Source organism: Ylistrum balloti, unplaced genomic scaffold, assembly GCF_031769215.1.
Source record: "Ylistrum balloti isolate Yb309-2 unplaced genomic scaffold, AGI_CSIRO_Ybal_v1 Utg370732, whole genome shotgun sequence".
NCBI lineage: Eukaryota > Metazoa > Mollusca > Bivalvia > Pectinida > Pectinidae > Ylistrum > Ylistrum balloti.
In genome coordinates, this window is record NW_026782432.1 from 406,257 (window position 1) to 420,889 (window position 14,633).

The 14,633-nt window shown below is 38.5% G+C and overlaps 1 protein-coding gene across 1 annotated transcript in view; it reads left to right on the top strand.

The window, feature by feature from the left end:
• Positions 1-3,605: 3,605 nt before the first annotated feature.
• LOC132557829 (homeobox protein Mohawk-like) overlaps positions 3,606-14,633 on the top strand; it is a 69,555-nt gene continuing 58,527 nt past the window's right edge. Inside the window, exon 1 of the mRNA XM_060222356.1 lies at positions 3,606-3,991. Coding sequence (XP_060078339.1) covers positions 3,795-3,991 — 197 coding nt within the window. The 5' untranslated portion in view covers positions 3,606-3,794. The remainder of the gene's footprint in view (positions 3,992-14,633) is intronic.

Sequence of the window (14,633 nt, forward strand, 5' to 3'; positions counted from 1 at the left end):
CGCTAGTTTTTTTTCTGTAAGTGTACGTTAAATGTCGTACGACAAATAACCTGTTTTACACTGTAAGATGACACCTGCATTATGCATTTTATATTTTCTATGAATTATGTGTTATCGTTACAAAAGCTCATCTTGGAATCAAACAATGATTACAGGTTAGTCATATATCATTCAATGAAGCATGACCATTGTAACATTTTACGGCGTTGCGATGATAAAACCTTTAAAAAAGTGGAAAGCAAATAGGTAAGCCCGCTTTTCTCGATATTCCAAACACCAGCAAATTAAAATCGAATTCATCTAGTCCGTGTTGCTTACTTACATAATAAGTAGATTCTGATCAAGCGTAAATCGAAAATATCGGGAAAATCCAATTTGCATATTCAAATAACTCATTTAAATATTTTGTCAAATTTGGACATAGTGACGTTTTAAAGCCCCCTTTTTTAAAAGCAAAGAAGCTACCTCCGTCCTCCCTTTGGTAAATTTCTTATATTGGTGTCATGACGTCGTCTATGTGGTTTTAGGTTCATTTGCATACATGGTGCTGTTTCACTTAAAATTCAACGCAACGAATAAAATCAAACTGTTAGGAGGTATTCATGTTAAAAATAACCAACTACGTACCAATATATTCGCGACCAAGCTGAAATATAGTGAGATTTAGAAGCTATTAGGCTCTGGTGTTGCGGATCTCTTTCACATTCGTTCTATATACGTTTCCTATCCCGTGATAATTAATGATACCATCTAAAAATAATGAAATAAAATCAGTTAAACGGAGGTGAAGACCGAAATTCATTACCAAAATTTACAAAATGCAATGCCTGACATTAGTTCACTGTCTGATTTCATTGGTATTCTGAAATGAGTGCATTTGAAATGAATAGATTTGAAACACCACGATTAAGATTTGTCCTGTTGCATATATACAGAATACAAGAGCGTATTAAACACGTCTTCAAGAAGAAACCAAGTGTGATGAACAAAGCTCCCTAAAAGAGTGCTTCGCTTGCGCCCATTCCTAATCGTTTCTATAAATGCAGTCGTGCCATATGAGGTACGGTATACTGAGGTTTGGTACACCGTTCCGGTTTCTTGTGAGTACAAGGTAACCGTGTCTTTATTTCATGGTATTTATGAATGAATTTCTGTTATTGTCTATGCCAAAAGTTTATCTATTTGAAGATGTATGATTACAACAGGTTCTGTCTTTCATTCCTTTATATAACTTTTTATCAATGGTTGTAAATTGCATCCTGTCGATATAATGTATGATCTAGGGCCCCTTAGCATGAATGTCAAGGTTATATAATTCAGATTGGTCTATATAGACATGTTTGAAATAATCTCTAGAAATAGGTGATCATGGCAGGTACCTGTTTTCATCTAATACAAATAGACTTCTCGGACAGTAGAAGAAAGTCGGTATGTATTCAGTTTCGAACAAAATGTAATAATGCAATTTATATCAAATGGTATCTTATGTGGAGAGAGAGAGAGAGAGAGAGAGAGAGAGAGAGAGAGAGAGAGAGAGAGAGAGAGAGAGAGAGAGAGAGAGAGAGAGAGAGAGGAGAGAGAGAGAGAGAGAGAGAGAGAGAGAGAGAGAGAGAGAGAGAGAGAGAGAGAGAGAGAGAGGGGGGGGGGGTGGGTGGGGGGTTAACGTGTGCTGCTTCACAATAAACTAATTGCAGGCCAATTACAACCTCTGAATTCTGAGTTCCCGCTATGACTAAGGTATACCTATAGATTCGTTAGACAGAACAACAGCTGTCAGTCAATATCGTGACATTTCGTCCTTTCATTTGTTTTATTTTTTGTCAGTTTTAAATTCTCGTGCTTGTCATAAGATACACCTATTATTCCTTTTTATCAAAGCCTCGTACACCGTCAGTTGTCTCAGACTGGAGTCTTTAGTCTGTTCGCGATTTCTAAATTATGCTCACATGGTTTTCAGTAATTAAAGGGTATACATGATATTATCTAAGCTTTGGGTCCTCTTTTTTTGACAATTATGCTAATCATAAATGCAATAGCTTTACGTGCGGACCTCATATCCCGCCATATAGAGATTGCACAGACTCTGGGATCTTATAGAAGTTAGCAATCCCCCGATATGTCTGATTATAAGTTTCAACATAGGATAAAAAATGCAGACCCCTTTTGCAACAATTTTTAGAGGCGACCATTTTGTTGTCATTTTCAAATGATAACGTGTTTCTGTTTCCCGTGACAGTGTCTTGTTTCGTATTTTGAAATCTAGTGGATGTGTTACCACGCAACTGTGATCTAATGAGACAGCTGTCTACGATCATCTATAATTTATACCAAAACGTATTCTTGTCACATCAACTTTCTTTCATATAAATTTGTTTTTATGATCAAAAGATCGGGGGCGTATTTTTTTTCATTGACCGTGACCTTTGACCTACATTTGAAAAAAAATAATATTAGCCAAAAATATTGAACTAAAACTTTCAAATCATTACCACAATAAAGACATAAGTGTTTCACAAAGTGTAATGGCCTACTAAATGATGTTGTTGTAACCAGGGGAATAGTGTTTTATAAACACATCTTATTTGTACAAGAATTAGTATTGTTTTTTTGTACATCAATTAACAACATGGGTTTCGGATCTTAACCACAATAATACTAAAAATCGTACATCTGTCGTTGTTTCCAACACTCTTTACAAAAAGATTAAATGGACCTTCGTGTTATAAGGACAGTACGCAGGAAAACTCGAAACTTAATCAGGAAGATAATCGCCATTGTTTAACGTTTGTTAGAGAGACGCATTTAAACACTTGATAATTTTTGTGTGTTCGCCGACTTTAATCATCACCCTCTGGCTGTAAAATGATGCAGTTTCATCCTTTAGTAGGTATGCTCTGCAATATTTCCCTATTGTTTTGTGCAGCTGTGTAAGTTAATTCAGAACAAGCGATAGAGATTTGATGTTGTAGGATGTCAAATACAGTGAAGGACCAAGATAGGTTCCACGAGTGACTGAAACGGCGTGATCGTCATGATATTAAGCTACACATGTATACCGCTCTGTACTCATACACACACAAGTCGACCAGCACACTTAATATCTACATGTGTCCGTTACACCGCGTGTACTAGAAAACCACCTCGAGATCGTTGATTGATTTATATACAGGCCAAATGTGTTATATGTAGATAAATAACACCAAGCCCCGCCAGTCGTTTCCCTATCACAGTTCCACAGCTATTGATGATGTTGGTGAACAGGGCTGCGGTGTCGTTGAGGCCATAGAAACCAAACAGCCTGAAACCTTTAAATAAAACGGGCCACATTTCAACTATTCTGGGCGAACACGGTTTGCTACGCAATAAAGCTTGCCGTGGAAAGGTCAAGGCCGTTTAGCTGTTGAGCTTACGATCGCTATTTCTGTGTATTGCCACGTGCTAAGGGTGAATGTGCACCAATGAAAATCGTTGTTGCAGATAGCAGCTTGTTCTCTTTGTTCTCTACCGACAGTCAGATATAACGGGTCCAATGATTGGCTGCTATTGAATACTCTAGGTTATATTTAAACTAACACATGCGAGAAATCTAGGCTGGTGGAGTACCGGTGTTTAGTGTAGATACACACACACACTGTAAACAACATGTTTGTATATGCTGGTATCGACTTGGAATAAACTATCTACTCTCTGTATTATGCTATATACAAATGTACGATTTCCGTGTTTAGTGGTCTTTATGGGCGGAATAACCTTCATATGATTTTCTGTGGAATTGGAAATTTAACGCAGGAACCATGGCCGATACAAAATCAGAGTTTCAATTTGTGTCGTTGGATTCTTCTATAAAACCTGGATTAAACCCCAACAATCAAACAAGTGATGCAGAATATTCCACCCCCGACCCCCCGGGTCGACGGGTGGAAGCTTTTTCCGTCCCTGGGTTGGATGCTCCACCCGTTTCACGTTTAAACCTCAGGACACGATCGCGCAGGTAAGTTCTTACGTCACCATAAAATGGGTCAGTGGATGTAACGGACCTAGGGGTACACAAAATGGTACTATTCTTCTCAAGATGAATTTACTTGTACGTGACGAAGCGATTGTCTAAACACGCATTTCAGTGTTATCGTTTATAGGTCAAAACATTACAGTGGTATTTAATGGCGTGGAACTGTTGTGTGTTGTTCTATACCTTGCACATATACGTCATAGGGTATGTAGTTCGTGTTCTACACTGGATCTAATACACGAACAATATTACTGCGAATATGACGGCAAAAACACTACTAAGCTTAGCACGGGTTCTGCTATATAGTAGATCAGATCTACAAAACAGATCGCTACATGACGGCGGAGTAGAGAAACATCCGGGTTCTTTAGACGTGTGTCTTAGCTTCAAAACACAAGTGCAACTTAGTACAGTAGTAAAAACTTGTTGTCCAGAAATGACTGGGAGAACAAAGTTGAAACACTGAAATTTTGTCATTTGTTTAAAGTCTAATCGATCTTAAGGCACAGTAGCAACTTAAAGTATTGCGTAACATATTCCAACTACAGGACAGTAACAATGTCCCCCTAGACAGTCTGTGTCAGCTATATATACAGTAGCAATGTTCCCCCTAGACAGTCTGTGTCAGCTATAGATACAGTAACAATGTTCCCCCTAGACAGTCTGTGTCAGCTATAGATACAGTAACAATGTTCCCCCTGGACAGTCTGTGTCAGCTATAGATACAGTAACAATGTTCCCCTAGATAGCCAGTGTCAGCTATAGATACAGTAACCATGTTCCCCCTGGACAGTCTGTGTCAGTTATAGATACAGTAACAATGTTCCCATAGACAGTCTGTGTCAGTTATAGATACAGTAACAATGTTCCCCCTGGACAGTCTGTGTCAGCTATAGATACAGTAACAATGTCCCCCCTAGACAGTCTGTGTCAGCTATATATACAGTAACAATGTTCCCCCTAGACAGTCTGTGTCAGCTATAGATACAGTAACAATGTTTCCCCTGGACAGTCTGTGTCAGCTATAGATACAGTAACAATTCCCCCCTAGACAGTCTGTGTCAGTTATAGATACAGTAACAATGTTCCCCCTAGACAGTCTGTCAGCAATAGATACAGTAATAATGTTCCCCCTAGACAGTCTGTGTCAGCTATAGATACAGTAACAATGTCCCCCTAGACAGTCTGTGTCAGTTATAGATGCAGTAACAATGTTCCCCCTAGACAGCCTGTGTCAGCTATAGGTACAGTAATGATGCTCCCCCTAGACAGTCTGTGTCAGATATAGATACAGTAACAATGTTCCCCCTAGACAGTCTGTGTCAGCTATATATACAGTAACAATGTTCCCCCTAGACAGTCTGTCAGCTATATATACAGTAACAATGTTCCCCCTAGACAGTCTGTCAGCTATATATACAGTAACAATGTTCCCCCTGGACAGTCTGTGTCAGCTATAGATACAGTAACAATGTCAGTTATAGATACAGTAACAATGTCCCCCTGGACAGTCTGTGTCAGTTATAGATACAGTAACAATGTCCCCCTGGACAGTCTGTGTTAGCTATATATACAGTAACGATGCCCCCCTAGACAGTCTGTGTCAGCTAAAGATACAGTAACAATGTCCCCCCTGGACAGTCTGTGTCAGCTATAGATACAGTAACAATGTCCCCCTAGACAGTCTGTGTCAGCTATAGATGCAGTAACAATGTCCCCCTGGACAGTCTGTGTCAGCTAAAGATACAGTAACAATGTTCCCCCTAGACAGTCTGTGTCAGCTATAGATACAGTAACAATGTTCCCCCTAGACAGTCTGTGTCAGCTATAGATGCAGTAACAATGTCCCCCTGGACAGTCTGTGTCAGCTAAAGATACAGTAACAATGTTCCCCCTAGACAGTCTGTGTCAGCTAAAGATACAGTAACAATGTCCCCCCTAGACAGTCTGTGTCAGCTATAGATACAGTAACAATGTCCCCCTGGACAGTCTGTGTTAGCTATATATACAGTAACGATGCCCCCCTAGACAGTCTGTGTCAGCTAAAGATACAGTAACAATGTCCCCCCTAGAGAGTCTGTGTCAGCTATAGATACAGTAACAATGTTTCCCCTGGACAGTCTGTGTCAGCTATAGATACAGTAACAATGTCCCCCTGGACAGTCTGTGTTAGCTATATATACAGTAACGATGCCCCCTAGACAGTCTGTGTCAGCTATAGATACAGTAACAATGTTCCCCCTGGACAGTCTGTGTCAGCTATAGATACAGTAACAATGTTCCCCTAGACAGTCTGTCAGCTATATATACAGTAACGATGCCCCCCTGGACAGTCTGTGTCAGCTATAGATACAGTAACAATGTTCCCCCTAGACAGTCTGTGTCAGCTATAGATACAGTAACAATGTTCCCCCTAGACAGTCTGCGTATGCTGTAGTAAAGTAACAATATTCCTATAAAATTAATGGTTTAGTAGTCTGTTTTTAATTACACAATGTTGAATGTTTTAAGACGATCAATACAAATACAGATTATCCCTTTGTCTTGCCTTATACCTATCAAAGTCCAATTGTACTAAGTTTGAAGAGGTGACAAAGCTTGATAAAGCTTGAACACTGCATACAGTAGTATTTACCTTTACAGTTCTACAGTATGATAGGGCAGCTCGTATCTCCTAGATCCGGGTTTAATTGATATCAGTGTTGATTTACACTAATTTCAGTTTAAATCCTAAAACAATCCGGCCTGCCTGGTTTCACATTCAAAACAATTTAATATCGGATGCAGGGAACGATTTCTTTCATATATATTTTTTTTGGATGAAAATAGAACAGGGGTTTTAACTTTAAAAGTGTTTAGTTAAAATTGATTTAAAGAACGAAGTTTCCTGTTCAAATCAATTTCAGAAGGAAATTCTCTGAATAGCTTTTGAGCCTAATTTTGAAATACTTCCTCGTCGCATGGAAAGTTCCCTCCGTCATGAACACTGAGGTTATTGACCTGTACAAATGGATTTGTATTAACTGTGACGATGGCTTTATTTGGGTATCAATTATATTAGAATGCATTGTGGGTAAACTTGGGACTATTAAGATTGTGGTACTTGGTCGAGAATAACATTATTGAAAATTGAAGATGATGAACACAAAAATAGTAGAGGATAAAATTGTGAATAGACAAGAAACTGTATACAACATACGTTCCTTATTTTGACACGGAACGAGAATTTCCTGAATTCAAATTGTTGACATGAGAAGATATCGGTTTGGAGAAACAGGACGTGTTTCACTCGAAAAAAAATATATCCAAACAAATGCAAACAGATGTTGTACAAACGGAGAGTTTTATGTAATAACGGTATTTGTGTTCGTAATGCCAACAAGTCGAATACACAAATCACATTTTGTAAGTGAGAGGGCTACACCATTTGCCGCCTATACTGAAAGTATGAATTGTGTGGACAATGTATCAAGGAGCACAAACAGACTTCCCACAGCGAAGAAACCACCTAGATACCTATTGTCATTGACGTTCGTTAGATCTGTGTGTGTGAGAGACTGTTCGACGTCTGATTCCTTTAAACGCTTTACAAGCATATACAACACTCACACGTTACAAACATCAATACGAACCAATAATTATCGATTATAAAAATTTGCTCATAATACGATAGTTTATATGGAGGTATATCGGAGATGTTCAGAAAAAAAGATGGATTGTGACAAGCGATAACTTTCTGTCAAAAGTTGCTTTCAAATATGTATTTCGGATCGGAGGAAGTTCTACGTGGTGTAATAAGATTCATTTCTAATATTATCACTAGTCCTCCACTTGTGGATCGCGGGTTCGAGGTCTACGTGGGACAGTCGCCAGGTACTGGCCGCTGGCTGGTGGTTTTCTCCGGCAAGTCCGGCTTTTCTCCACCATCCAAACATGGCACTTCCTTAACAGACCCTAGCTGTTAATTGGACGTAAAGCAACAACGAAATGAACTCCGGATTAAGGGGCCGTGTTTCCAAGGAATTACGATTGGAATTTTATAAATAAAGCGGCTACCCCAGCCTGCCTACACTATTATACTAACGAGTGTCGTTTCCCCCTGTGGAAACGGGATCATCCTTTCATTGCCTTTTCTGTACACTCTTTGTGCCTGTCATTTGTAAAAGATCATTTACGTGTTGGCGCCAAAAACATTGAAATCTGTTATACACATTTAATGCATGCCATGTAAAATTAGACCAAACACCGCAACCCATTTTCAAGTATTCTGCAGTTAACTATGTAACGCAGATCCGTCGTCAGTGCGTTCAACCATCGCCACACATTTGATATTTTAAAATTACGTGTTGATTTTTCATGCACAAACATACACAGAAATACATTCTGGGTCATGAAGATCACGACATACTTTAAGCGTTTTTTTTAGAAAGCTTATTGAATTTTTCCATATAATACAGTATAATTTCTTAATATCAACGATGTTTTCAGGAAAAGCACCCTTTGTAGATAGGCCAAGACTATTTGCCTCTAGTCACCTTCAATGCGTGCGTGCCATTTACAAACATACCGTGACGTCATGTGTTCCTGGACACTTTGATACCGTGACGTCACTTGTTCCTGGATATTTTGAAACCGTGACGTCCGTGTTCTTGGACATTCTGATACCATTGTGAATCAGTAGTATTTAACATACTTCTGTCAATGAATCAATGGATCAATGAATCTTGCCGTAAACAAGTTTCGTTCTCCTTACTTTAGTGTTCCCGGTTCACTTCCGTTATATATAAATATAACTTGTTTTTTTCTGTTTATTTTGAATCATGTTTCATAGTTTCCAGAAACAGATTTATATTGAGATGAAATTCTAGCGTCCATTTCATCAGCCTTGCACTGTAATGTATAAAACCTGTGTTGTCGTTCTTCCCATTTCTTAAAGCCAGAATAGTCCTCTCTGATACTTCCTGCACTCTCTATTAGAGTCACTAGCACTCCTTTTAACCAGAGTTCTGGTCCTCACCCTTAACCAGAGTTGTCGTTCCTTAAACTCCCGAAAACCAGGGTTGTCGTTCCTTCATTCACTGACACCACGCTGTCATTGTTTGGTGTAATATCAATAAGACGAGATATTTTATGTCATTCGTTATTCTCTGTACTGAACTTTATGACTTCAGTTTGGTAAAGTGGTTTGTTTGTGACATGTTTAAGAATCGGTAGAAGCACAACACATGCCGAACTTAAACGGAAGTGTTAAACATATACAAATGCCTCTCTTGCAAAGAATTTTGCAGATAAACTCAATATTCGCCAGGAACCTTCCACATGTGTGTTTTACTGATATTCATTAATATAAATAAAATTCTTCAAGTAATTGTAGTTAATTTTCTTCGTTATGAGTCACGATCATTTATAAGCAGTCTGTTTACATGCCTTATAATCAACAAACAAAAGACTCTGACTACAGGTAGCGGTTTTCCACATCTGCTAACATTGAGAAATAGTCTATTTCTTTGTGTTATTTGAAGCTGAAATTGTTTGATGTTCGTCAGTTTACTTGTTGGTTACGTTGCTTTATGCCTTGTTCTCAATAAACAACGTGATATTACTTACTTGGATTGACCAAGGTTTACACGGCGGGTTTCGTCGACGACGCGAAAACGCTAACTGTTCCGGAACACCTGGTCTTATTCTCCATGTACTTTGCAAATGTCTCCGTGTAAAGTTTTCTTTTTTTATATTTTGTTCTGGTTTTATTGAATCAGAGTTTGGATTATGATGATGTTGACATGTTGGTATTTTCTTGTTTTATCGATTGTCTGATTTATGAAATAAGTAAGGTACAAACATACAGGTCTAAAACCAGAAAATGTTAACATCTCCTTTCCGTGTTGTCCGGAATTCGATGTCTGGAACCTGTTTCCGTAGTGACGGCATCCATGTTCTACATCATTCGAGTCAGAATTTTATGATTTTTTTCAAGTTTTATCAGCTTAATAAGACAAAGACCCAAATCTATATCTGCTGGAAAAATGTAACTGTTTAACTGCATTTTTTGTAACTAAGCTCCAAGTATGTTATTTTCAGTTCAAAGTTTGTGGTCTGTAGTTTATGGCAAACGAAAATCGCTGATAAAAGGTTTACGTTTGTTGTTTTTTAAGCTGACAAATCTGTTTTGATCATGTGTTTCTCGGATTATACGGCTGGGGCTTTGTATCATTAACATATATAGCGGGAACATTATCATACGATGTACCTAACTTTGTAGTGTTCTATATACATTGTAGTTAGAAAATGTAAGAACCCAGATTTGATATCACTAGCATCTTATCCTGTAAGCAAATTTATGCTATATCTGAAGCCGGATATCAAATAACCAGCTCAACCTCCGTTAATTAACTGTAAACTTACGGTTGCAAGTTACTGTGACGCGGGGAAAGATTTCCTTAGCTGTCCTTGTGTGCGGGTTACTTCCAACATTCTCATGTAGAAGTCGTAAAGTGATTGAACATTTACTAGACAGTCTGTTGTGATCTCCTGTTTTGTTTATTGTTGGTATATTTCATCTCTCAACAATTGGCCCTTAGGAAACTTTTAGAAATTATTTAAGTACGTTTGAGAACTTCATTGATTAAATCGTCCATATTGCTCTTTATCTTTTGATGTGAGTAAACAGCAACATCGCCCAATGTTTTGATCAGCTCAGCAGAAAGCATATAATTCATCTCTTCTTCCCACGTTCGCTTTTCACACGTGAGCTGAGAAATATTGTGACGTAAATGTTGTGAACTCGCATATCATCATAACAGAAGTAACGAGCAGGATGTTTATGCATGCGATAAATTGGCTGCGCGGCCTTCACATTGGGTGGATAGTATTTAGGCAGATGGTCAGAAAACAACGTCACCGTTAGGAACACTTACTGGTGTATACAGAAATACACGTATGTGTGCGTTTGTGTGCGTGGTAGATTCATATTTATCACATATACAGGCAATTTCAAATAACGTGAGGTCATAGATTTTCCTTAAACTTGCAAAAATGTTTATATATAGTCGCGCACATACGTACGTATGTCCAGGTCTTTATGAAATTATCTACTAACTGTAAACGTCATGAACCTGCCTTGAACGACATCTGCCGATTTAAAGTAACTGTCTTGAAAGACCAGCTGTCTTTATGAAATACCTGTCTATAGCGACTGCCTTTCTCTCTCTATTATGATTGTTATTAAATTTCGTGGTAGATTTATTTTCCTTGATTTCATGGGTAGAGTTTATATGTCCGTGTACTATCATCGGGACAAGTACTTTTATAGAACTATATTTATCAAGTCCACGAATAGTTTTTTGTGCCTTTTTTCAACGACGAAAATTTAGCCCCATAGAAATTTTACTGTATCTGTTTACAGAGAGTGCTTGTAAACTGTCTGTTTTACATAAAACACTGGACTAGTGACCACCTGCTGTCTGAGTCAAACAGTCCCCTTTATATCGAATTCCATAAGTAATAAATACTTGTCTATATTGAATTCCTGGCAATCTCGATCTAACATGTATCATCGGTAAACAACATTTCTGGGGTAGGATGCTGTAGCGTCAATTCCAGCTAGGCGATTGGTCACGGAGATCTAAGCGCGAAGTCCTGATGGAGTTCTTGTCGTTAACTGGTAACAATGTCGTATACACGCCCAATCGATTTATTGACTAGTTCCACCAGTGTTAATTAAAGTTCGATTTGTAATCCTTATAGATTTTCAATAATTCTACTCTTCTGTAGGATCAGATAGGTAGTAACCGGACTCATTCAAGTCTAGTTACCAGAAATAAACTGACTCAGTCCAGCCTGGTTATCGGTAGTAACATGACTCACTCTAATCGGTAGTAATTAACTGAGTCAAGTCTAGTTACCAGAAATAAACTGACTCAGTCCAGTCTGGTTATCGGTAGTAACATGACTCACACTCTAACCTGATAACCGGTAGTATTTAACTGAGTCAAGTCTAGTTATCAGGAATAAACTGACTCAGTCCAGTCTGGTTATCGGTAGTAACATGACTCACTCTAACCGGTAGTAATTAACTGAGTCAAGTCTAGTTACCAGTAGTAACCTGACTCCGGTTTGGACAACTTATTAGCGGTTACCCCGAACCTTATTATAAACTGACTCAGTCCAGTCTGGTTATCAGTAATAACATGACTCACTCTAACCGGTAGTAATTGACTGGGTCAAGTCTAGTTACCAGGAATAAACTGACTCATTCCAGCCTGGTTATCGGTAGTAACATGACTCACTCTAACCGGTAGTACTTAACTGAAATAAGTCTAGTTACCAGGAATAAACTGACTCAGTCCAGTCTGGTTATCAGTAATAACATGACTCACTCTAACCGGTAGTAATTGACTGGGTCAAGTCTAGTTACCAGGAATAAACTGACTCATTCCAGCCTGGTTATCGATAGTAACATGACTCACTCTAACCGGTAGTAATTAACTGAGTCAAGTCTAGTTACCAGGAATAAACTGACTCATTCCAGCCTGGTTATCGATAGTAACATGACTCACTCTAACCGGTAGTAATTAACTGAGTCAAGTCTAGTTACCAGTAGTAACCTGACTCCGGTTTGGACAACTTATTAGCGGTTACCCCGAACCTTATTATAAACTTAGTCAGCCCAGTCTGGTAACCGGAGGTTTATACAATCTAGGTGGCACGTTAGTACACATGCTCGTAAGTGTACGCAGGTGGACCACGTGACCTTGTCGATTTCATTAGTATTTAATTATCCCAGTGTAAATATGCGTCTGTTTTAGTGACACAGTAAATCGCCCCTGTAGCAAACAATTCCATGTTTGTTCTCTCAAGTGTAATTTTCAATTTAGAGGCGACGTCAATTCTCGTTAATTAAAAAGTTTGATTGTGACATAATTTGTAAGTACACAGATCGATATCGGATGGAAAAAGGGAAAAAATCCATGTTTCCAAGCTTTTGTCGATAACACGGTGCCAAGTATTCGATTATAATGGTATCCGAAGCGTCAGGGACACTTAGCAAGGTAGTATTAGAAGTACTTTATGGTCAGTGAGATACCGGATATTGTTACTTAATTGGTGTTTGTTTATCATATAAGTAAACAATATTGTTGTCAGATTATCGGAGAATGTTTACCCGTCCTGTCATCAGACCAAAAGATAAAAAAACTACATGTTTCTCGTCCATCGAGTTCATAGTATTCAAGTTAGTTGTCATTAAGATTGTAAAGTCGTACTTCTTAAAAACTGTAAACCCGTTTTTCACCAAGACTGTAGGCTCGTTCTTCAAAAAGAGTGTAAAATCATCTTGTGTAATTGTTAGCCTGTGTACGAATGTCAGCAAAAGTTAGAATTAAATAAAACCGAAATAAAACGGTAGTTCAAAACAAAGCGGACTACGGAGTTTCGCCTGTTACTTGTATTCCGGTCTACAGAGTGACCGGACTACGGAGTTTCGCCTGTTACTTGTATTCCGGTCTACAGAGTGACCGGACTACGGAGTTTCGCCTGTTTCTTGTATTGCGGTCTACAGAGTGACCGGATTACGGAGTTTCGCCTGTTTCTTGTATTTCGGTCTACAGAGTGACCGGACTACGGAGTTTCGCCTGTTACTTGTATTCCGGTCTACAGAGTGACCGGACTACGGAGTTTCGCCTGTTTCTTGTATTTCGGTCTACAGAGTGACCGGATTACGGAGTTTCGCCTCTGTTACTTGTATTGCGGTCTACAGAGTAACCAGATTACGGAGTTTCGCCTCTATTACTTGTATTCCGGTCTACAGAGTAACCGGACTCTTGAGGACTTCTTTTCCATTTTGAGAAATAAGGATGTGAACGTGTAGTACATAATATATGATTCCGGTCTACAAATTATCCGGATTTCATCGGGATCGTACGTATTCCTGGTCAATGAAATGTTCGGATTGTAGAGGTCTGAAGTCTATCCGGTCTACAATAATTATCTTGACTGTTTTACTTTGTGCACACAGCTTTATGCATTTTCAGTGACCTGATATGCGGCGATTCGGTTTTCTTGTGTCAGCAAAATTTGTATAAAAATGTGCACGTAGGCCAAAAGGACATGTCTTCTACTTGAGCGTTTCGTTTGAGGAGACGTATCACCTGCCACGAGTTTTTGTATAAATCTAATGTCAAGTTTCCCCGCGAACCACCTGCTCCGTGTGATTCAACGGTAAAGCCATTGTAGATGTGGACCTTGTATGGGAATTTCACCCTGATAGCATTTAAAAGGCCTTTAATGAGATTTGTTCGTTTTGTATTGAATACTTAATCTATATGCCATTCCTTACAGTCGATCAAATATAGTTTACAATAATAAAATAAAACTGAATGGATATTGTGATAATGAGCAGAATTCAATATTATACATATATATATCTGTGTTGAAACGGTTTGATAATGAGCAGAATTCAATATTATACCAATATATATCTGTGTTGAAACGGTTTGATAATGAGCAGAATTCAATATTATACCAATATATATCTGTGTTGAAACGGTTTGATAATGAGCAGAATTCAATATTATACCAATATATATATCTGTGTTGAAACGGTTTGATAATGAGCAGAATTCAA